The sequence below is a fragment of the Aethalodelphis obliquidens genome, unplaced genomic scaffold, assembly GCF_003676395.1.
Source record: "Aethalodelphis obliquidens isolate GAN/ISIS:26980383/991018 unplaced genomic scaffold, ASM367639v1 scaffold55, whole genome shotgun sequence".
NCBI classification, from domain to species: domain Eukaryota; kingdom Metazoa; phylum Chordata; class Mammalia; order Artiodactyla; family Delphinidae; genus Aethalodelphis; species Aethalodelphis obliquidens.
The window spans coordinates 10,401,744-10,426,599 of NW_020837999.1; the positions used below are offsets into that span (position 1 = coordinate 10,401,744).

The window sequence follows — 24,856 nt, forward strand, 5'->3', positions numbered from 1 at the left end:
ATAGCTGAGTAATATTCCATTGTATATATGTGCCACATCTTCTTTATCCAATCATCTGTTGATGGACACTTAGGTTGCTTCCATGTCCTGGCTACTGTAAATAGAGCTGCAATGAACATACTGGTACATGACTCTTTTTGAATTATGGTTTGCTCAGGGTATATGCCCAGTAGTGGGATTGCTGGGTCGTATGGTAGTTTTTTTTTTCTTTAAATCAGGAAAATTGTCCAGATGACTTAGAAATTCTTTCCCTGTTCTTCATCATATGTCTTTGATTAACAAGCAGTGTCAAGTTAATTGGAATAGTAATAATATTTTAAAAATGTATAAAATGTGAATTTTTATAATTACCATTGTTTCTAATGATTTGAGAACATGAAACAGCATACCAGTGCCAAGTGGCATGCTATTCAACCAGTAATCGTGACTTTTCAGTCTTTGTGGATTTTTAACATGTCAGTTTCAGTGGGTTCAGATAAAGTAGATGATCCCAAGTTTCTGCAAGGTAAAGAACAAATTTGTAATTTGTGTAAGAGTTTTTTTTTTTTAATTGTTCACAGAAAAATTCTTCAATTTCTTCCTAAAATAACCATGTTTAGTAATGGGACAAGTCTGTTAAAATGGGGTAACTGAGTCAAATTTAGAGTATTGTTTAAACAGTTCAAATTGTATATTTCTTAAAATCCAACTCGGGGGGGTCCTTCTTAATCTGAACGTCTGCATTTTTGTAATATAGCAGGGCAGTTTAATTGGAAACAGTGAAAACTGTTAAACTCATCCATCCTATTCTACGAGGGAGACTGGATGTTTGATAAAATACATACTGGCAGTTGGACAGCGAATCCTGGGTTTTAGACATGTGTCACTATCAGTTTGAACCTCTTGGCACCAGAATTTCCCAACATTTTGAGGTAATGCAAAGTGTATTAGGGCTCCAAGGCATTAGCTATAGAGTTGACATTGCCAGAGGGTCAGATGTAAATCTTCCCCTCCCAAAACCTGAACTGGCGTTAGAAAGTAAAGTGGAACTTGCTATTGAAGCTAATTAAAAATAATAGGAGTAAGACTAGCCTTTTTTCCCCTTATATACAATGTATCCATACCATATTTTTGGACAGTTTTTTTTTTATTATAACTCTTACTTTTCAAGACTAACAAGAACCTCATGTTGAGTATTTTTAAACTGCTTCCAGCTTTTACAAATCAGTTTTTGTTGCAGTAAAAATGGTCCATTTTTCTTTTATAAGAATCCAATTTTCATAAACTGGAAAAAAATTTCAGAGACTGCTTAGGTTTCCTTGGGGCTTTGAAAAATATTTTTCAGAGGGCCTGAAGATCTTCTCTGTGGTTGGCACAGTGATGTCATCTACTGACCATTTCACTAGAGTCAGAGATGAACTAGATGTGTGCATTATTGAGCCATCTGAATCTTACACTTTCATTTTCTGTGTATATGCCTGCCTCTTTTTTTTTCTTTCTTAGAGTACTTGGTGATTAACTTTTCTGTTCATTATATGTATTATATATTTCACATATACACCTTTTATTCTGTTCTCTCTAATATATTTTCTTTGAAACATTAAATCACAGTTGAAACATCAGTTGCACTTTTTAAAATTTTACTGACCAGAACTAACACATTATTTTCTTAATATATGAGAAATAATCTTTTATCCAAAATTTTAAATGTGTAATTTTTCCTAAGACAGGAACTCTACCTGTAAAAATTAGACTTATTTCTTTGCTATAGGCCACCTTCATTAAACTCAGGCATTTAGTTAACTCAGTTATTTCACTTGAGAAAAGCAACCTTAAAGTTAAATATTGCCTGTCTAAAAGGCATTGTGTAGTATTTACTGACCTTTTTTATTATTCCTAGAACTATATATTAGGGTATTATTTCAAAGCAGTTATTCAAAAGATAAATCAAATTATTGTCTATATTACAACCCTTAATTTGGCAATCGAGAAATTCTCATATATTGAGATAAAATTAAATATGCCTATAAAATCCCTTATTTGATAAGTCCTATATCAATTTTAATTGATAAACCAAACTCTTCCATTTGTTCTAATAGTTTAAGTTTTAGTGACCTTCATTACTGTGGCAGTAATGTTGAAATTATGTGGAAGGATCAAAAGAAAGTGAAAAGAACCTCGTAGAAACATTTCCCTTTGATAGATATTGGAGACCAACCATTTGTTCAGCAGCATTGTAAGAACTAAATGAATTATAAAATACTTATTAAATCTTTTAAAGATAATCATCAAAAAAAACACTGCTTTATTTAGTGTGTAGCTTTTTTGTTCCTAATTTCTTTATAACTTTTTCTCAGAGGAGAACATGCTTCATGAAGTCTTTAAAAAAAACTCCTGACTTTAGTTAGTAATTTTTCCAGACATGATGAATATAAAATAAAGCAGCCAGATTCCGTTTTCACCTATCAGTTGCCAAAGATTTTCTAATGCTAATACCCACACATGGGAGCAAAGAGGCACTCTGACACACTTCTTGTGGGACTTAAATGGACAAAACCTTTGTGAAATATATTTGGTAACAGAGAACAGAAGCCTAAAATTGTATACTTCCTTAATTCTGTAACTTCATTTCTAAGAATTTATCCTCATGAAATAATCAGAGATAAAGACTGGATAAATGATTGTGTGATTTCTATCAAGAAAATAGATACATTGAGTATCGTGAGATACACTTACCTAATTGGGGAATAAATGTTATTTTTAGTACCTACTTTTGTGCCACATGATTTTGTCCACGTATTAGATTAGTGTTCTGATTTAAGTAAATATGAAAGTCAAAATAGGTAAAAATAGATATTTAGCAATAGATATTTACTTTATATAAAATTCATCTTTTTAAAGAATTGACCCCAGAGACCTTTTAATTTGCTTTTTTCTTATTGAGAAAAATTTTGAATAAAACCATTATTCACCTATGATGTTTTGACAGCATAAAATTGAGTACACCACTGCCACATCTGTAATTCTAGTAATGAAAGCTGACAGTATGTTTGAAATATTTGGTCATTCCATTTATATTTTTTGCATGTATTAAAACATTATTATTAACAGTGCATAATATTTAAAAAAAAAACCTTGCTGAATGCTTTGTTCAGGCACTGTTATACATTTTATTTACTCTTTGTTTTTCATGTGCACATTTGCGAAGTTCCCTAATACTTGTTCTTAGCTGTATCTAAGTTGGGATATTTGCAAGAGTTGCTTCTCACTTTAAATGGAATTTTGTTAAATCATGATTAAAACATATACAGCAGAACCTCTATAGAAACCATGGTGTTGGGTAACAAGACAATATCCTGTTTACTTTTAAAAGTTACTCTGTTTCAGGGTATATGATTTGATCTAAAAATATCCAGATCTGTGCAAATGTTTATTATAATTGTATTTAGTTGTCCAAATGACATTGTTTTTAGTATGTATAAACATGTATTTCACACTCAGTCATAATTGCTACAGCTAGGTATAACCAATAGAAATAATCTTAAGTTCTTCCCACCTTCATTAGTATTAACCAATCAAAAATGCATGGTATAAATTTCTTGAAATGAATAAAACCATTCATAAGAAATAATACTATATGACAGGTAAAATCCCATCTAAGGTAATGAAGTGGTTAAATCTGTGGGATGGTGAAAACAGGAGAACAAGAGTGGCAATAGCTGTGTGACACAGTTCTGATGAGAAAATCAAACCAATGCAAATAAATGGTTTTTTATACTATGAGACTTGCTGTAACACAATCCTTACATTAAATCACATTACATTTTTTTTCTCTCTAAATACTCTCATAACAATTCTGCTAGTTATCTTTTCTTTTTTTTTCAGAAGATGGAATGTCTTAGGAGACTTGTAAAAGTTTTAAAGAATAAAATGTTTAAATGTTTTTTGGCCTAAATCTTAGTATACCAGGACTAATAACTCGCATGTAGCTAACACATATCATCATATGTCTCATTTGACCATCAACCGTGTGTGAGGTATATAGGGCAAAGAGTAGTATTGGCCCTATTTTAACAAATGTAGAAATTAAGACTCAGAGATTTTTAAGGGACTAGCCCCAAACCAGTTAGGTAATAAATAGTGACGCCTTTAAGCTTGGTAAGAGCCAGCATTCTTAGTATTACACCATTACTGCCTCCAAAAGGCAAGCAGATATATTAGTCTTAATAGTGAACTGTGCTTTAGAAAGTTTTAGAGTAAGTGTTATCAAACTTCAGAGTAAGATATGTAGGTTTTTTTGTGTGATACAATATATTGTTTACTTATTTTGCTCTAATACGCTGTATATGGCTTACTGCAAATTGGTATTTAGATTGCTTGGAGAACAAGTTGCTAAAAATTTATTAACACATTAAGTAACTAATTAGTTCACTACCATTAAATTCTTTTAAGTAGTTCATTAAGTTCGCTACAGATTAATCCAGTTGTATAAAAAATGAGGATGAGTGAGATAATCTCAGTCTAGAAGGGTTTATGTCTCATGCAAATCATTTATTTAGCTAATTAATCAATGTTTATATACATGATGCTATTATTTTATGCCTATAAATGAATCTTCATATATTAGTCTTAGTTGACTTATTTGTTTAGACTTTTTAATAGAGAAAACTTCTTTCTAGCCATAAAAGGGCAAGGAAATTCGGTTCCACTGCTTGGACACTAATGATTTGCATTTCCCAAGGAAAATTGAATTAGGTTTTATTAGTAAATTGGGCCTATAACTTTTAAGGCCAGATTCTATTAGATTATCACACATCAGCATTAGCAAATTGTAAACTTTACTGAAATATAGAAATACAAGCCAAAAACCAAGGCTAAGAATCCTGTAAACCTGTAAACCTGGGAAGATGTTTTATCCTAGAGAAATTATGCTGACTTGAAAAAGTATTTTAAGCGATTTACTTTCCTTTGGAAATTTAGAAACAAGAGAAGAAGTTGGTGACAGGCTGCTCTCATCAAATTCATGTTAATTTTCAATCTGGTGATCTGAGCTAAGTTTTTGGAGGTATGCATGTTAGCTATTTGTAAAATCCAAAGATGCTCCCAAAGGAAACCAAATTTATTGTCACTTTATTAGGACTTCCATTTAGGAGAAGAAATTCAGCATAATTGAGTTTATAAATGAAAAAAGTAATCTGAATATGACTAGATCCTGTAAAAATGTTAACACATCAGTTATGGTATAGCTTTGTACTAGAAGAAATGAATGGGAGTTAGTCCATTCATGACTAGGAAGTTCATTATATCACCACCATTTAAGAGTGATTATCCAATGTTAAAGTTCATACATTTTTATACATATTAATAGCATTTTTGTTGGCTGTACAGATATATAAAAATTAGTTATAAATTTAAAAAGAAAGTAGAAAGTCCTTAAGCAAAGGTGACTGCTTTTATGACATATTTGACCCATGAAATGCTCTTATTTTCAAAAAAATTATGGGTTTTTTTTTAAAGGGAATAGGATGTGGATTACCATTACAATATTATTTGTTTATTTATTTTTTATCTATGGCTGTATCAGGTCTTAGTTGTGGAACGCAGGATCTTTCGTTGCAGGATCTTTTGTTGTGACATCTTTTGTTGCGGTGCATGGGCTTTTCTCTAGTTGTGGCACGCAGGCTCCAGAGCACATGGGGCTCTGTAGTTGTGACATGTGGCACTGTAGTTGTGGAGTGCAGGCTCAGTAGTTGTGGTGCGTGGGCTTAGTTGCCCCGCGGCATGTGGGATCTTAGTTCCCGACCAGGGATGAACCTGAGTCCCCTGCATTGGAAGACATTCTTAACCACTGGACCACCAGGGAAGTCCCAGATTACCATTACAAAGTCTTGCTTATTCGTAGTCTAATGAGAAATTCAAAATTATAAGCAATTTGGTTGATAAGCACCACCACCCCCTCCAAAAAAATAAAAGAGAGAGGAAAACAGAGCACGTCATCTTTTATTTCCCTTAAGTCTGGATTCAATGATACTGAGCTTACTTCTAAACTCAGGGACGGGGTTGATTGATTCTAGCCCATCTGTGTTTTGATTGATGTAACAATGTGATTTAAGTATTTATGAATAATTGTTTAAAAGTCCCTATATTAGAAATATTAAACATATATTAGAAATGTTAAACATGTTTTTTCTTAAATATTTTTAAAAAACAGACGAAACCCAAAGCCTATGGGTTTTTAAATGTAATATTAATTTATTCCCGTTTCTCCATATTGCCCATAGTCCTACCAGATGTGCTATTACAAATAGCTCACCCCTCAGATATGAGCCATATGGGCTCTGTAAACTGATTTGCACTTATTTTGAATAGGAATTGTACAGATTACAAATGAATAATTAAGGTAAATGTATATTGCCAAATAAATCTAAGAGCAAAATATTAAACTGTAGTAAATGAGAAAGGAATGTGCAAATGAAGACCTGCCTGTTTTAATAAGTTTAGTGGTTACCTCCTCAGTTTCAACCAAAAGAAAAGAGTTTTTTCTTTTTTGTTGTTGTTGTGTTTAAAAAAAAAAAAAGTCTTTAAAACTGCTTACAGAAGTATCTAAGACAAAAACAAGGAAATATAATGTTCTAAACTCAGCCAGTCCAAACCATTTGAGCTGCTATGACAGCTCATAAAACTGAGAGTAGTTTTTAACTGGGCTCTGTTTTACATTGCCAAAGTGAATTTTCCTTGCAGGAAGTAGCCAGAGGGTTTATTTAGTTTCCAATCCAAGGCTTTGATCTTTCTGTACTGTCACATCTCGGGTTACATAGCCCTTTTTCACTGCAGTAAATCTGCAACCGTTAATGAGAATAAAATTTCCTCCTCCTTGCTGATCACTTGCTGTTAAATGCCAAAGCACAGCCAACTGCATATTTGCAGATTTCAGCTACAATGTATGAAAACAGGGCAATCAGTTTAAACTTGTTGTCTTTGTAATTCATTTTATTGGGCTTTCTTCCTTTTTAAGTGACCTATTTTATCAAGTAAGTGGTTGCAAGGCCAAGCCTGGGAGAAAGATTTAGAATGCTAATAAGCTGAGAGGAGAAAGGTGTGCACGTGTTGGGGAGGCAGGGTACCGGAGTGGTTGCACATGCACGTGCACTGCCATTAATGTTCAAATTGGGTCTGCTTTCGTGCTCTTGAAAGACCCGACCTCTCTTTCCACTCAAATAAAGTAAGCTGGTTTGTTGTTTCTTTGATTATGTTGTATGTTCAGTTTCAACATAAATTTGTACTTACTGAGTTTATTTAATAAGTCAGAACATTACTTTTCACTTTCAACTTCAGAGAAGATTTCATAGTATTTAAAGGAACTTAAAGGATTTCAAAAAACTTGATCTCTACGTTGTAAGAGCTATTCTTAAAGTAAAAAGAACATCATTATAAGTATCCACTGAACCATCTTACCAAATGGGTCCTTACAAATATTGGAAATATTATAAATATCTGTTGAATAAATCAATGGAAATTCAAAATCACATTTAAGCAAGCTGAATTTTATACACTATTAAATATATGCATCTTCAGACTGAAATACAATAAAATCTCATTTTTTACTGCAATGAAACCTCTCAGTTGAAGCATTAACTATTTGATTCAGTTAATATACGTTGTTAAATTTATTTTTCACTTATACCTTTTATCTTTACTACCATCTTATTTTGTGGTTGGCAACTAAACTTATCTCTGTCAAGAAATTCACTTTTAGAATGCCATTTTAGACGATAGCCATTGATAAATATATTTTATTAACATATGTTGATATAGATCATATTAATATACATAAATATGAAATATGCTAAAATACATGAAAGAAAGAAATCAGCTTCTATTTTCTCACCATTGAAGCCAGTTACTACTATCTTATAGCTGTCTGTTTTCACAAAATAAGTTATTTCTATTTTCATAAAAATCAAAATGTTGGGATAAATCGACAGTGCATAATACCCATTCATTGATTTAGACAACTATCATAGAAACAATAACTGAAAATATATTGAAACACAGAATAAGATTTCTAACTTGGGGGCAGTAAAGTCAGATCTGATAAAACAGAGGACCCATTTTGGGGAAAGTGTCAGTTTTTAGTTACCCCAATAAGAAAGGAGGGTAAGAAAAGAATGGCTTGAAAATTTTAGGAGAGGGGGAGGTACAGCACTACCCTAGGCCTTTTCAGAAGGTATTTAGTATAATGTAGAAATGCTGAACTTTAAAATTATAGCTTGTACTTTTTTTTTTTTTTTTTTTTTTTTTTGCGGTACGCTGGCCTCTCACTGCTGTGGCCTCTCCCGCAGCAGAGCACAGGCTCCAGACGCGCAGGCCCAGCAGCCATGGCTCACGGGCCCAGCCGCTCCACGGCATGCAGGATCCTCCCGGACTGGGGCACGAACCCGTGTCCCCTGCATCGGCAGGCGGACTCCCAACCACTGTGCCACCAGGGAGGCCCAATAGCTTGTACTCCTAGCATTATTGTGTTTTCAAATAAGCCTATCTATGTGTACTTAAATTGTAACATGAAAGTTTGCATGTGGGCAAAAAATGGTAGAAACTAAAGCAGTTTTAGATACTGTATCTGAGGGTGGTGGGGACTGTTCGAAGTTTGCTTCTTTGTTTTTCTAATACTTTAAATCTGCATCAGACAGTCCACAATCCATCCAAAATTCTGGACATGAAAGTCCACAGAAAATTTCTGCACAAAATAAACATATTTTTTTAAGTTTTTGTTGTTATTTAAAAAGAAAAAGAAAAATCTTAAGTAAGTGAAACTGCTCCAAAGAGTTTGTTTCTGTAACATGAACCGTCCAGTCCAGTTTTAAATGAAATTACTGGAAAGGAATAGAAACAATGCAGGCTTCAATGCCGTACAGACTCAATCTTTATTCTAATTGTATAATTTGAAATATTATTCTCTAAAATGATTTCAAATCTGTCTATAAACTGAGATATGCTGATTAATAGTAATGCTGGCATTTATTGAAATATATTTACTGAGTGCCAGGCAGTATGCTAATTGCTATCATTACATCCCTTATCTAATTTGATCTTCATAACAGCTCAGGGAAGGAGACATTAAGAAAACCCAAGCTTATTGAGTTAAGCAACTTGCCCAAGTTATCTCCCCACCTCTCAGTGTTCTACTCTTATTTTTACCCCACCTCACTCTCTTCCCTCTGTTACAGGCAAGGAAGTGCCCTTTTTTTCAAAGTCCAGTTGGTTCATTTTGCTCGGAACCCCATTCCTTCTTACCTTCCTAAGGACTTCTTTCATGTCACCGCTCTTTTCCCTTCTACTAGATCGTTCCTGTCAGAATATAAACACAATGTGGAATCTCCAACGTTAAACTCTCTTTGCCCCAAAATCACATTCCAGCTACTACCCATTTCTCATTTCTCTTCATACAGTGCATCTCAAAAGACTCCCATTCACTCTTCTATTTCTCCAGTTTTGTCACAATCGCTAGTAATCTTCATATTGCCAAATCCATGGACCTTTCTCATCTTTAACTCTCAGCAGTGTTGGACACAGATATCCAGGCCCTGCTTTTTGAAACTCCCTTCTTTCAGCTCTCAAGATACCCTGTTTTTTTTAATTTTCCTCCTAAGATCTTCTCCATTCCTTCCCAGTGTTGTTCTCTGCTGAATATTCCTCCTCCTTTTCACCTTTAAATGCTGGTTACTTCAGGACTTCAACCCTGTTCTCTATCCATATCCTTTTGGGGAGCCCTCTTTTCTAATTTCACCCACTACCTAGAGGATTTCATCCAGATCCCATGGCATTAAATACTATCTGAAGGCTTGTATTTTTATCGGATGCCTCTCCTCTGAGCACCAGCTTTATTCCTCTCACTATTTAACATACTCAATTGAATGTTTAATAAAATCATCAGACTTAACTTTTGATTTCCTACATGCAAATAGGTGCCTCCTCTAATCTTCCATCTCAGTAAATGTCACCACCATCCAGTAGTTCAAGCCATAAACTTTGGAGTCTTCCCTGGTTCCTCCCTTTTCTTCACCATTACCACTCTCCCCAGTGCAAACCATCTGCAAGTCCTGTTGTTTTCATTTCTAGACTGTCTGAAATTTGGGCTTTTCTTTCCATTTCCACCGTTAGTACTCTAGTCCAAGCCACCATCATCTGTCACCTGAACCATTCAAAATAGCCTCCAAATTAATTTCCCTGCTTCTGCATTTACCTTCCCTTGCAATCCATTTTCCCCCATAGTAACCATTGTGATCTTTTTAAAGTGTAAATCAGATCATTTCAAATGTATAATGTGTAGTATTTATTAACTATATAATCAAGATGTATATATAGGGCTTCTCTGGTGGCGCAGTGGTTGAGAGTCCACCTGCCAACGCAGGGGACACGGGTTCGTGCCCCGGTCCGGGAAGATTCCACATGCCGCGGAGCGGCTAGGCCCTTCAAAAGGCAGTTTTTTATGTTATGTAGGTTACTAAAAAATTACCTATATAGCATAGGCTCCTACCAACAATTTTATAATACAAGCACATAATACTATATATACTTTTTTTTTTTTTTTTTTTTTTTTTTTGCGGTACGCGGGCCTCTCACAGTTGTGGCCTCTCCCGTTGCGGAGCACAAGCTCCGGACGCGCAGGTTCAGCGGCCATGGCTCACAGGCCTAGCTGCTCTGCGGCATGTGGGATCTTCCCTGACCGGGGCACGAACCCGTGTCCCCTGCATCGGCAGGCGGACTCTCAACCACTGCGCCTCCAGGGAAGCCCAAAATATAATTTTTTGAGATGACTTAAAGTATCCTATTTATTATTCTTTATATCACTTTTTAAAAACATCTTTAAAGGTAATAGTATTATCGTGCTTAGAAAAATAATTAAGGAATTAATACTAAGTACAGTGTCAGTTTTTATACATCAGTGGTCTTCAACATGTTCCTGCTAACTTTTGTGTTATTCTCACACCTTGATTAAATAAGGGTGTGTGTATGTGTGTCCCAATGAAATAAACATCTTAAACATTTTTGATTTGTCCTTAATCTTTAGAGGACACAAATTAATCATTAGAGAAGAATGCCGTAATGTCTTAAATAGACACTTTTTTTTTAAGAGCATGCTATTTTGAGTGTTGAATTTGTTAACTTCTGTTACAAAAGATTCTACCTTTAACATTTTCTTACAGAAGAAAAAATCAGATAATCTAAAGACAATAGTATTTGTCAATTATATCTCAAAGCCAGAAAAAAAATAAAAATAATTTTAAAAGACACTGTGATGAATTTTCTTAGATTAAAAAGTAAACAGATTTATAGATTCATATTTTTGCATTTTAACCTAAGCAGTGCAATATTTGACAAAGAATCACATTATTATTAAAATACAACCTCCTGAGTTATATAGGCTGTTTAATAAGACACTTTTTTGTTTTTGACACTGATCTTTAATGGTCTGGTAATTCACTAGAATTTAGTTACTTCATTATAACAGTAAGCACTTTGGAGGGATTAGTTCAGACAGTAGCTTTTCATAGCTTTGTAATAGAATGTCTCTTTAGAAACACATCAATGCCCTACAAAACATAATTTGAATAATTGTGAGATTTGAAGAGACATTGTATCAAAGAGTTTGATTTAAATGTTGGGTTCTGATGCATCCCATCTCATGAGCAAAGGTTTACGTAGGTAGGTAGGTAGGTAGATAGGCAGATAGATATTCCCAAGGAAATAAGTTACAAAACATTTTAGTCCTTGAATGTTTTTTAATGCTGATGTCATAGCTGTTGATGAATTCTCAAAACTTTTAATTGAAAGGGTTTTAGATTTGTTAAAATCATTAGGTTTTCTCATTTTTTTAAAAAAGGCAGTAAACCTCCATTGAGGGTTATGGAAATGGAAAGGAAGTCTGGAGTTAAGGGGATTAATTATGACCTATAATCCTGTGGATTTTACCTGTAGGGATTTTAGGCCAATGTGCAGTCTTTCAGCAGTAGCCCAAATCACTTGGTAATCTTGTAAGTACTCAGCGCCTCTGCCAACTAAATATAACTCAGACCTACTTCAGAGAGGCAAATGCGGCATTCTGTAATAGAATCTATTTTCAAATGTGGCCTTGTTTCTGTATTTGAGAAGAAGGGTTAGTATTTTTCTAAACTTTATACTTTTATCATTAAAGTTAATTATTGGTGAGTGTAAAATCTATGTATGGCTATGTTGCTTTTTACATAAAAGCTACACATTTCAGACTAGAGAGGCACGATCAACAAATGGTTTCTTGTGCCTGTAATCAAAGTTAAACATTTTAAGTAATTAGTCTTTTGAATAGACTTATAGAGAGGAGCATAATTAATGATTTTCTGAATATCATCTCTTTTGTGGACATAAGTCAGCATTCTATCTCAAATAATATACCATACTTTAATATATTTTTAAGCCTACTTTCTTTGTTTAGCTTTATCTTAAGTTGATACATCCCACTTTTTCAGAAATTCTTTCCATTTCAGGTTTTTCCAGCCAAAAACAAAGCACCTTCGTATTGGCCTGTCAGAAATTAAAAGGCAAAACAATCTTGAAAAGGAATCCGGATTCCTTTTTCAGTGGCTAATTTAGCGCCCCTCAAATGTGAAAGGATGGGAGGAGGCTCCTATGAACATAGTTAGGCAAGTAAATTTTTAAATTGCAACTGTAACTTAAATTGATACAAGAAACCCCACAAAGCTATATTTACATGGGTACTTAAACTTCATGTGGAGATCTCTTTTGAGGTGGCAAATAAGCAGGAGTTCTTAAAAGTCTCAAAAAGTTTTTTAAAAAGGTTTCTGGGTTTTAAGGACTTTATAAATATTGGGCTATTATAGTTCAGCTCATTCTCTGTATATACTAAGGGGAAAACAGAAACTATGTCAATATCCTACAGTTGAATTTTGCCTTTTTCTTCTAAAATCTGAGGGAGAGAAGTACTATTTGCCATCAGCAAGTGTGCACCCTAGTCATTTTAAATCAATTTGTAATCTTTCCTTGTCCTGCATACTTGAAGTAATTAATATAGATATACCTATGTGCTAGTTGGAAATACTGCTTAAAACCCTACACTGCCTTTAATTTAAAAAATGTATAGTGCATTCCCGTCTCCCTGAAGAATTCTCCTCATGGTTACCCAGCTCTGCTTATGTGTCCTGTATTGTCAGATTGGCACCACCCCAAGACAGTGAACATCACAGAATGAAGATACCCCACCCTAAACACTTCTGTGACCCTGTGCCCTTTTCAAAGAAAAGCCAACACTACAACATTAAACCTAAGTGCAGGAATGTATGCAGTGTGGGAAGTGATGATTTGTGTGAAATAACTAAAAACCTTACCCTTGATTTACTACTTTCAAAATAAAGTCCCTGAATATAAAATAAGATGAAAAAGCATGTAAAGAGACTTTCCCAGTATTATTCATCCCTAAAGGTGTTGTATCGTTTGCATCTATCTTGACATAGAATCTGAAGGGTTTTGATTGAATAATTTTATTTATACAAGCAGTCCAGTCTCACTATGGTAAAGGAAGATATGATTGGCCATGGCATTATTTTAGTGCAACAACAGTTAGTTGCCTATGTGTAGGCATAAATCTCTATGAATTATGTAAGAGCCCTGTAAAGGCAAACAGAAAGCATGTGTAAGAAGCATGCCAAGTATGATAGAGTATCTCTTAACAGTCTAGATTATATGGCAGGAGCCAGCATTTCTTAAGTATTTTCTAGGGAAGCCTCTATCATTTTCATATGTCATAACAATAACACCAAGTACATACTACAAGAGTCTTTGTACTGTTCTTGTAAAAGACCTGGAAATATAATAATCTCAAGGCAGAGAGATGTTAAAAGGGATAGCCATTATTCTTACTTTACCAAAAAAAAAAAAAAAAGAAATCATGACAAAGAAAGTTACAGATTTAGACGGAGACGAGTTATATCAGTAGAGACATAAATTATATCCAGATATTCTGGTTTTGAGGTCATTGCACCCCACTAACTTTAATAAAATGCAGGAGTTGTTGATAAGTTCATACTTAAGTTAGTGTAGCTGAATTTGTAAACATAATTACTAGTCCTTAAATTAAGGGAGAAAAATGCCCTTGTACATCAGTGATAAAGGAAAAAAAAAGTATGTTTCCTTATGTTGCTTTAAAAATAATAATTTTAAAATATGGTAATAGGGCGAAGTCAGAAAAGTAATTGTTAGAATCATATACTTCTGCATTGAAGTCTACACGGAATTTGCTTGGTGTCAATGCAGTGTGTGCAAAAGGTGCTTAGCCCCATTCTATGAAGAAACTGTTAGAAATACCTTGTTTCATCATCAGAAGACTGCAGTCTGGTTGATCAGGATGACTTCAATCAGTTTGTGTCTTGGCAATCTAAAATTAGCCTTAGACCTAAGTAGAAAATGAATTTACCTTTTTTTGTACAGACCTATAATATAATAAATACATTATCAAGGGCCAAGAGAGTTTATGAAATTTAAGAGTAGAGATTTACTTTAGTAACTGTTCTTCTAGTGCTAAATGCATTGCTGGTGTATTACGTAGTATATGGAGATCCTAAGTGCTCTAGAGGATACTAAATAACTATTAAATATTTATCTGACCTGTATTGATTACTGAAATTACTGAAGGCTGAAAGTATCTATATAACACTGCCCAACATAGATGTTTTAATTATGCTAAGTGAAATAAGTCAGACACAGAAAGCAAATACTATATGATATCACATATGTGGAATCTAAAAAATACAGCAAATTAGTGAATAAAACAAAAAAGCAGACTCACAGATATAGACAACAAACTAGTGGTTACCAGTGAGGAGAGGGAAAGGGGAGTGACAAGATGGGGTAAAGGGGGGAAAAAGTGGTTTTATTGGATTATATGAAATCATGTGTGTAAAACTTGAAAATTGTAAAGCGCTATAGAATTTAAAGAATCATTCAATTTAAATTTTTTATTAAAAGAATAAAGTATCATAATAATACAAGGAAATGCCTGTTGTATATTTGATATTATAAACTTATTTTAGAATCGAACTTTCAAACTTTGATGCTTAGCTACTTAAAAACATGCACTTTTAATTTGTTTAAATATAGTTTCTATTATCCATACTTGTGCCCTCAATTTTAGAAAAATATTACTTAGTCTGATTTAGCTACATAAAAGGTCCTTATCAATCACCACTTGATTTTTATCCGCCAAAGGTAATTTGCAGGCTATTTAGCCTAAAAATTATTGAGACAAATAAATGAATAAGTAGACTAGGGCATAAATTGGAAACTTTACATTAAGCTTATAAGATTAAGCTTAATAAGCTTAATAAGCTTGATAAGATTTTTGAGATTTTTTTTACAACTAACATTTATATACCTCTTATGAAATGTAGTAAAAGAAAAAGTTTCAAAGCGATATAAAAATATTCCAAACCGTATTATTTAAGGACGTCGGACAAGGTTTTAACAGAAGCTTAACATTAATTTTTAATTTACAAGAGACTGATATGTCAGTAGGGGTAGCATGCATGTTAGATAGTGGTATTACCTCTTTGATTATATCCATATGTCAGATTTCTGTCTGCTTTATAAAGAATGATGGGGAGTTGATATAGCCCATTATGTATAGTACTTGTGATAATTTTAGGTTCTATTCCATCTCTTGAACTTGTTCATTTTGATAGTGCATTATCATTCTAAGATTCTGGTTGGTGTTTAAATTTCAGTAACTGAAGGTCATTATTCATATTTTAACTGGACTAAAAAGTTTTTAATGCTAGCATTAACTTTTGAATTATGCTCGAGCTCTTAGACTTTACAGCATGTTTAGTTTCTTTTCATTTCTTATTAGTATTTTTCAGTATTAATAGTCTCCTGCTCCCACCTCCAGCAAGAACTCTCCTCTCTGTTCAACATCAGAAACATTTTCCTCTTTGGCATGTGCTTTTAGTTCCCCAAGCAGTATAAGCAAATTGGAAAGTTCAGCTGTCATTCTTGGAAGGTCATAGATCACACTAGCAGCCTGAGTAATCCAAGAGGTTTTAAGTATCATAGCATTTAGTTTAAAGTGAAATTTGCTCTGACAGAGCTGGCAGACCAATAGGAAAAAGAAATATTTGTGCTTGGAGAAGTGCATATGTAGAGACCAAGAGTCTAACTGATGGCTGGAAGTGATTTCAGTCTAAAAAAACAAATCATTAAGAGAGTGCATAGGGGTAAAATACACAGTTCATATTTTAAAGAGTCTCAAAATGAACCAGCAACTAAGGTTAGCATTACATAGTAATTAGCTGTGGTGTTCAGACTTTAACTCACTCAGTACCAGACAGTATGGTTAAACTATCACTGTGAAAACATCGCTACTTAAACTCTCTACTTTAAACCTACAGCAGTAATTTTTGTACCTTAAAAAACCAAAGTATTATGACAGGCTATATAAATGTTGAACCAGTAACAGACAAACAATTATTTAAAAGAGGTGCTAATGACTAAGTTTATTGACCTAGGGGTTAGTTAAGCAGCTCAGCAAGTTCCCTTAACATTTGGTGGTGTGAACTGAGGCATTCCTTGATATTATAGAACTGCTAATTTCAAGAAGTCCTTGTACTTAATTGAAGAAATGCAAGCTAAAGATGACAAGATGGTATACTTTCATTAAAAGATTGCTATAAAAATTTTGAGACCATTATAAGTTTCAGTAAATATTCACTTCAGCATCATCACATCTGATGGCTTCTATTAGGCACCTATTAGAGTATTTTTTCTGTTAATTGCTACAAATAAGGAAAAAAAATCTTCTAATGGCTCCAGTTATTTCTTTCAAGTCATTGTTCTGTTCAAGAAAGCCAATTTTGAGTCACAGGAATACAAGGTTTATAAATTCTTTCCTTAGATGTGCAAAGCAGATTAATAAGAGTAGAATAGAAGGGACTCCAGCAAGATGGTAGACTGACCTGACTTGGAAGGGCCCCCTCCTGTATAGATATAGAAAGGGTGGACAAAATATAACCCCAAGTGACACACAAACACAAAAGAACCACCACAAGAATATTGAACTAGGTATAGGTTATATGGTATAGGAAGATAGAGCTGAATTCCCTATATAGAGCCTGGAACTTCAAAGGGATGCCTTTTTCTCATCAGTTGAAAAGAGGACTAGATGATTTTAATTCACCAGCCCAGAGAAGTGGCTAAAACTTGTCTTCTGCCCTAAGACCCTAGAAGAGGAGGATAGTCACCCATGAGGAACAGGAATCATATGCTTGCTTCATGAACACGCATGGGGTCAGAATTTATACTATACATTTAATTCAGGAAACCCCAAGTCAAGAAATTATCATTAAAATGGCTTCAGGACAGTGAAATTCCAGGACCTTGGTATATTATAAACAAATACAGAACCTCTCTGTAGAAGTATCTCGAAGCTCAAGGGCCAGCAGACAGGCAAAAAAGAAAAAAATGACTAAGCTTGTGAAGAAAGGGACCGTCATGAAGAAGAATTGTCAGAGGCAACAGTAAAAGAGTAAGGATGCCCAAGAACTGGAGTTAATAGAAGAATCTCAGTGAGACTATAAATTAAAAAAAAATAATAAAAAGGGATAGAAGACTTAATCCAAAGATGATATAATATGAAAAAGTACCAACTGTAACATCTCCACATAAAAAAATATAATCATTAAAATAGGCTCTGGAGATGGGTTAAATAACAGATTAAGATGTATAATAAGTGTAAATTGAATGGTATTAGAAGAGCGTCAGTGAAATGGAATTTCTTTCCATTTGGAATAAATCAGTGACTATTTTACACATGCTTCCTCCATCATTAGTACAAATTAGTTTTTATCTGAAGCATCTCAGTATAGTAACTAAATTGAAAGGATTTGTCCCCAAGATGGTATTTTCCCCTTAGAACTGACAGATGTCTTTTTCAAAAAAATTTTTTTAATAAGTTCCAGATGAGTACATTAAATACAACCTCCCACTACTCCTATCATTTATAATTTTGAAGAAAATGTTACTTAGTTTGTTTTCACTAAAAATGATTCTTTAAAATTGATAACCATGCATATAAAAGATTAAGAGTAAAAGAAAACTAAATGGAAAATGACAGCTAAACTTAATACATATTGGTGAAACTCATTAAAAGACTGCTTCACTCTGCGCATTTTCTCTATAATACAAAGGCTCAAGTCAAAAGCAATCAGTAACACTTTTGAGCAACCTAAAATATATATTATTACATTTAAATTTATAGAAACAAGATGCTATTGACAGGTTCAATGAAAATTTTAGAAGTTTTCCTATAATAGTAGTACTTTAACATGCAAGTTCATTACATTTTTCAGTGTCCAAGACAATCAGCATCTTCTCTCATTTTTATACGCCTCCACATTCACAAAGCTTTTTTGCATATGAATGATAGTGATTCCTATTTAACTCTAAATTGTTTCACATATATAAAGACATCGATTATATGAAAAAGCAATGGAAACCACATTCCATCAATGTTAAATATGCTGAGAAGTTTAAATTTGATAAAGCTTGCTTTAAAACTTTGTAAAAGTACGGTACTCGGTGATAAAACAAGCTCTCCATCTAGCGGTGGATCTCTAAATTGCAAACATTTAGATCTTGATTTAGTAATACGTCACTATACAAATGTTAGGTATGATTTTATAGGCATTATGTCAGTCAATCCAGACTTCTCTTATTGCTATATATGAATTTCAAGAAAAAATGGTCTCTTCTGCCAGAATAGCCCATCTCTTCCTGTTCAGTACAGGGACAAACTACTTCTACAGTTTGATTTCATCTACATGGAATACTACAGCCTCTTATTTATTTGATGAAACATATCCCCATATTAAAGGGGCAAAAATTGTTTCATTCCAGTTAACTATAACCTCAAATTTTTGGCCAGTTTTGAAGTTCTTTCTCTTCATTCTCAGTTCCCAAATAGTAAATGTATAACTTAAAACTCCATTTCAAAAGAGAAAAGATACCATTTTTTGTCATGAAATGTAGCATATTTGATCATTGTTAGTTCTGCCAGTGCCTCTACAGACTCGCATTACTTCACATATGGACAGCCATAATATTCTTAAATGTTCCCCATCCTTTTGCCTCTCAACCCCTTGTTCCCCAATTATCTTTTTGAAACACAGAAGTAAGTTGTTCTTGGTCCCCTTCTTAAAAACACTGACAGCTCTCCAAAAGTATGTGGTTCTTAGTATGGCATGTGAAGAGCTTTTAAAATCTAGTCCTGACCTCCCTTTCTAGCTTTATCTTCTGCTACTGCTTACATTGCAAACCTAAGACTTTGACCATAACAAATCATTTGCTCTTCTTCAGCCCTTTCTCTTGCTCAGGCTGCCACACCATCAGGAATTATCTCTCTATCTCCACATGTGAAATCCTACTTGTCCTTTAAGATTCATCCATTCATGCAATCAAACACTTTTTGAAATCCCACGCCATGTCAGATACAGCACTAGATGCTGGTGATATAGCAATGAATAAGATAGTCCTTACCATTCATGGTGCTTACAATCTAATAGGAAATGAAGACAAAAAATAAAATATAATGTCAGGAAGTGACAGATACATTAAAATCAAAGCATCTTCTATAAAGGCTTTCTAGTTCTTGAGATCCTTCTGTAACAATTTGTACATATCTCTAATATACTCTCACATTATTTTATTTGGTCCTATTCTACTCTGTAGTAATTTATAAATGTACTAGGGTAATACAACACATTATTATCAGAATTTTGTTCCGTATTAGTTGCCTCCAATCCATGGTCAGGGACCATGTCTTGTTTATTATCGCCTTCCAAGCAACACATCTTTTTTTTTGACATTGACTTCCAACACTATACTTAACACATTGTAGAAAGTCATGTACTATTTGAATGGATGGGTGGATGGATGTACAAAAGATCACTATTACGTAGACCTAAATTTCCCATGACAAATCATACTTAAGCTGAAATTACTCTGATGATAAATTTATAACCTAGTTGGAAAGGAAGATAAACATACTGATTTTGGTTCTATGATCAGTATATTGGAGTAATTAATAAAAAGAATGAACTGTTCTAGGAGACTGTTACTAAATTATTTCATGCAGTGTTATAATGTCCTGGAGCTGTATCCTCCAAAAAATGTTAGGTCCTTTGACTTAACGATCCCAAAAGAATTCCAGCCTTCAGTATTATCTTATGGATCACAAAGATAGGTAGTTAATAAGTGTCATTGTTCCCTACTTGTAAGTATATTGTCATAAAGGATTTTGTCGTAGGGAGAATAGAATCCCCAAAGAAAGACCCAAGCTAAAAAGATGAAATTCAACATGGTAGTTGTAAGTTATAAATTTCATGTGTGTCTGTATGTATATACACACACAACTATACACACACATATACAGTCAATGTAAGCCATTTTGTGATAATGACTCCTTAAAAATTTTGTTCAGGATCAACACAGTTTTGGCCTACATTAGCAGAGAGTCAGAAATGGGATCTCGTTTTTATCTTCTGTACTGGTTTCAGACCATATCATAAGTACCACATTGTTTTCAGCTTCTTTATTTTAATGTTAATACTGAAAAAATTGAAATACTTTAGAAAACAAATGATTTTAGAGACCATGTCATGAGGATTGATTAAATGAGAGTTGTGAAATAGTCATATTAAGGAATAATTAGACTTCTTGTATGGTTTGAGAAGGTAATTCTAGGACTCATAGAACCAGATTTCAGATGGGTGTTAATGAAGAACTTTCTCATAGTTTGGTAAGTCTGTAGAAGGAACGAACTGCCTTGACAATGTAGAGTTATGGAGGTGTTATGACAAGAGCTGTATAGACCCTGTCAAGGATGTTGTGAATGAAAGGGTACACTAGAGTATTTCTAAAAATGTTTCCAAGTCAAAGATTCTATGAGCCTATGAAAAGAGAACTTGGCTTGAATGTATCCTTTTTTTTTTCCCTGTGTTATTCACTAATATATTCATTATGTGCTTTGCATTCATTTTGCTGACCTGGAAATTTCAAAGAAGAAAAAGACTTGTATTGCTTTTATCTAACTTTAATAAAATAATGATAATACTTTTGACTTATGCAGCACTTTTCACCCAAGGATTTCAAAGGGCTTTACAAATATGCACTAATTAAGCCTCACAAACAGCCAGAGGTAGGTGATTTTCTTTCCTTTCTACAGGAATGTCAATTCTGACACAGAAGTTTAATCAGAGCCTCGGAGTGCCTAGGATTCCTTACTGGCTGCCATTCCCTTTGTAATATGCTGCATGTGAAGCATCACTTGTCATGTCTGGATTTCTTTTTTTCACCCTTCTCTGAATCATCTCAAGTTTAGAATTCTAATGAATGATGTTGAAAATTTGTTTGAAGCCTTGTAAATATTACAGAAAACTTAGTCTTCTGCTTGCTGAATGCTAATTAGATTTCTAAATGTTTGTTTAAAAATAAAACCTAGGTGTGGTTTTATATTTGTTGTTGAATTTTAAATATATATTTTTTACTTATAAAGAATTTGTCATTTTTTCTAAGTACCCCAAAATCATTGTTCTTAGGACATAAAAGTTAATGGCAGATGGATTTGGGGGCCTTACCTTTCCTAGTTGTCTTTTCACAACAAACAGTGACCATTTTCTTTAGACTAGAATTATATATTTTCAAGAAGCAGTATTGCATTTTGGTATTTTTCTAATTTAAAGGTCCAAAATATATCTAGACATTGAGGATAAAGGTTAAATGACGCTACATAATTAGTCTTGTAAAGAAAAAGTGGTCTAGTAGTAGCATATTCTACTCGAAAGGGACACACAGCTTTTTTATATAGTTTAGGAGTACCAGGAAGAGAATATGTGCGTATGGAGACACACATGCAGTGTTGGATTAAATTCCAATATAAATAGCCAAATATACAAACTCTTCTCTGAAGCAGGATGGTCACACAGGGCACGCGCAGGTACAGCATATCACAACTTAGTTTCTGTTGGTTCTGAGGGTCCCTGTTGAGGGCATGCAAGTGGCTTTAATACTGTGTACTCTTAAGTCAAGTCTTAGTGGATCAGGAAAGGACAATTTTTGCTGTGATACTTCCTTTTATATTCACGTTTCTGTCCCCTTCCAGAAGAATTTATATAATCCATCTGCTTCTGTTGGGAAAACTTACATTAGGCTCTCCTGGTTTGAACCAGATTCAGCATTAACAAGGCTACTTCCTTATCCCAAGGGAGAAAGTAGAGTAAGAGTTCACATGTCCCAGAAGAATATCTATCTCCAGGTTTTAACAGCCTGAAAAGTCCAATTTCCTCACTATATTAGAACCAAATGAGAGACTAAAGAATCAAACTATTCTGTATCAGAGTGAATTTTATTTAAAAGATATTAATTGTAGGGATATGGTTGATCTTTCATGATACAAAAGGATATAGAACTTAGAGTACCACCAGAGTACCCACACTGGTCATAATGTTTCACATATTCTTTAAACAGCGATTTGATCTATGATACATGATGGATAATTCCAGAAAAGCTCATTTTAAGAGTTGGTCTCAAATTCTCCTATTTGAAAAATTTCCCCATATGATATTTATGGAAGTTCACAAAAATTTGGTTTTTACATTGTAATACAGAAGTCTCTGGGTTAACTATTGAGTGCATAAATAGAAGTTTATTGCAGTAAACCTGCAGGCTCAGAAAACTCAAACTCAACAGTGTTCAAGATTTGGTCTTACTTTCACTGACTTGGGGATGCATATTCTTACCAAAAATTGTGGCTAACATATTTTTTAAAAATCCATTTGTCAATTTACAATGAAAGTATAACCAGCAGGCAGATCAGATATGTCTTAAGTTTATTCTTTACCCTGTTGGCAAGCCATATGAGAAAACAGTAATCAGAAATTTGTTTATTGGTCATAGAAATTAAAAAGTTTTGCAGTTTGAATGTGTAATAACTTTAGACTCAGAACCTTTGTTAATGCCCCTTCCTCAATGAGGACAAGCCTGCCAAAAAGGTCATATATTCCTGATGGTGTTATAGGTCACCCCAAGGGATTGCTTGGGTTGGTTCCACTACAGCATTGCCTCTGAGGAGCTCCTTGTTCTGTGCCAACATGGCTGACAGACACCCTTCTCAGTACCGTCATCTTCTTTTAGGTAGAATTACAGTCATATTGTTCCTCTGTGAGATGTTCTGTTTTGAAGGTACTTTCGCATATTTCTTCACTGATCAACCATATGCCTCTTGTTTCCAAGTTCTTAAAAGAGATCTCACCACAGCCCCTAGATTAATAAACAAAGACAAAATTAACTTGAGTTTTACCGAAGTCTGCTGCTATTCAGCCTCAGAAGAGATGCTAAAACATGTAAAGAGTGGCTGAAGGCAGGTAATAAGTAGAAAGCTGAAAAAGGAAGGAGCTGAAATCCACAAGCTCTATAGTCATCCTTTATATAACTGAGAGTTGTTTAGATACATGAGTATTTGTTAGCCTTAGTGCTTCAACAGAAAATTTTTCAATGGCCAACTTTTCCTCTAATTTTAAACTGATACAGGTGTGTCTTAGTCGTGGGCTCCATTAATTTCTAAAACATCTTTAAAGCTACCTCTAGAGTAATATTTCCCTTCATCAGAAAATTTAATCTTTCTTTCCATGGGACCAAAGTAGGAAAAGCATACTTGTATTTTGCCATTTCAAAATAAAATTCAGACTTAAAACTTTCAAACAACTTTTAGAAATTACAGACACAGTTTTTGATATAGAAGGAACCCAAAAGTTTGATTTGTCCAGGATCATTCACTACAAATGCTAACCTAAACCTTATATTTCAGAAATTCCATTCCCCTAAGAGGTAGATTCACATGAATTATATGCCCTTTACTTTTAGTATTTAATCCTATTCCAACACACACACACACACACACACACACACACACACACACACACAAATTATTTAAAACCTTAACATTTTAATCGTTACTTCTAAAGTGTTTTAACTTAATCTCACTTTGAGTTGTGAGAAGAAATCAGTGCCTGTATGAATATATTTTTTAATCATATTGAGATTTTGCTGATAAAGGGAAAAGTATCTTTCCATCTAGCATTATCTGGAATAATCTTAAATCATTTAAATATATTCATTTTTTTCAAAGCTTACATTTCTGGGTTATAAATAATTTCTTTTGATTGGAAATAAGCTCACTAGCATTCACTGCATGCGCTATGCATGAGCATGTTATAGCTGCCATATTTGCCTGGCAAAATAATATCTTGTCATTTCGCTAAGTGTTTAATAATTCTCTGACTCTTTAAAAGTACTTTTTCTTCTAAATGTATTAATAGATGAAAGAAGAATTTTTAAAGTAACATCAGTTTATCTGTGTTTCAATCCACCTTTTTAACTCTGAAGGTTATCTTTGGGCTTCTGTTATTTCCATAGAATAAATTTATCATTTATAAATTTATAATTATAAATTTGTAATCCAAAATTTATAATTTGCTTGCTGTAACTCAAAACATGTACTATTTAGTAATTTTTTTGCATTGAGGAGTCAGAAGAAGAATTTGCATATCAAATCTGGTTAACTTTCAAATTTTGTAAAATTCTTTGTCTTCTTTTAGTCATAGGCTTATGGTATGATTTGGCTCAAGTGAGAGTTTACTGCTAAAACTCAATTGCATGTCCTTACTAATAGTGGATTAATCCTATGAAATAGAGATCTTATTATAAATAACAAAACTCACTTTACTACAGTTTTAATTTTATCATTCCCTAGCAGTGTATTACTGATAGTTGCTAACAT

General features: G+C 33.7%; 1 protein-coding gene across 3 annotated transcripts in view; it reads left to right on the forward strand.

Annotated features, from left to right (window-relative positions):
* Positions 1–24,856, forward strand: part of KIFAP3 (kinesin associated protein 3) — a 158,072-nt gene that overhangs the window by 132,424 nt on the left and 792 nt on the right. Inside the window, exon 20 of one of the 3 annotated variants that reach the window (XM_027086350.1) lies at positions 21,149–21,217. The exons of the other annotated variants lie outside the window; for them this stretch is intronic. Coding sequence (XP_026942151.1) covers positions 21,149–21,194 — 46 coding nt within the window. The 3' untranslated portion in view covers positions 21,195–21,217. The remainder of the gene's footprint in view (positions 1–21,148; positions 21,218–24,856) is intronic. 3 annotated transcript variants of the gene reach the window in all.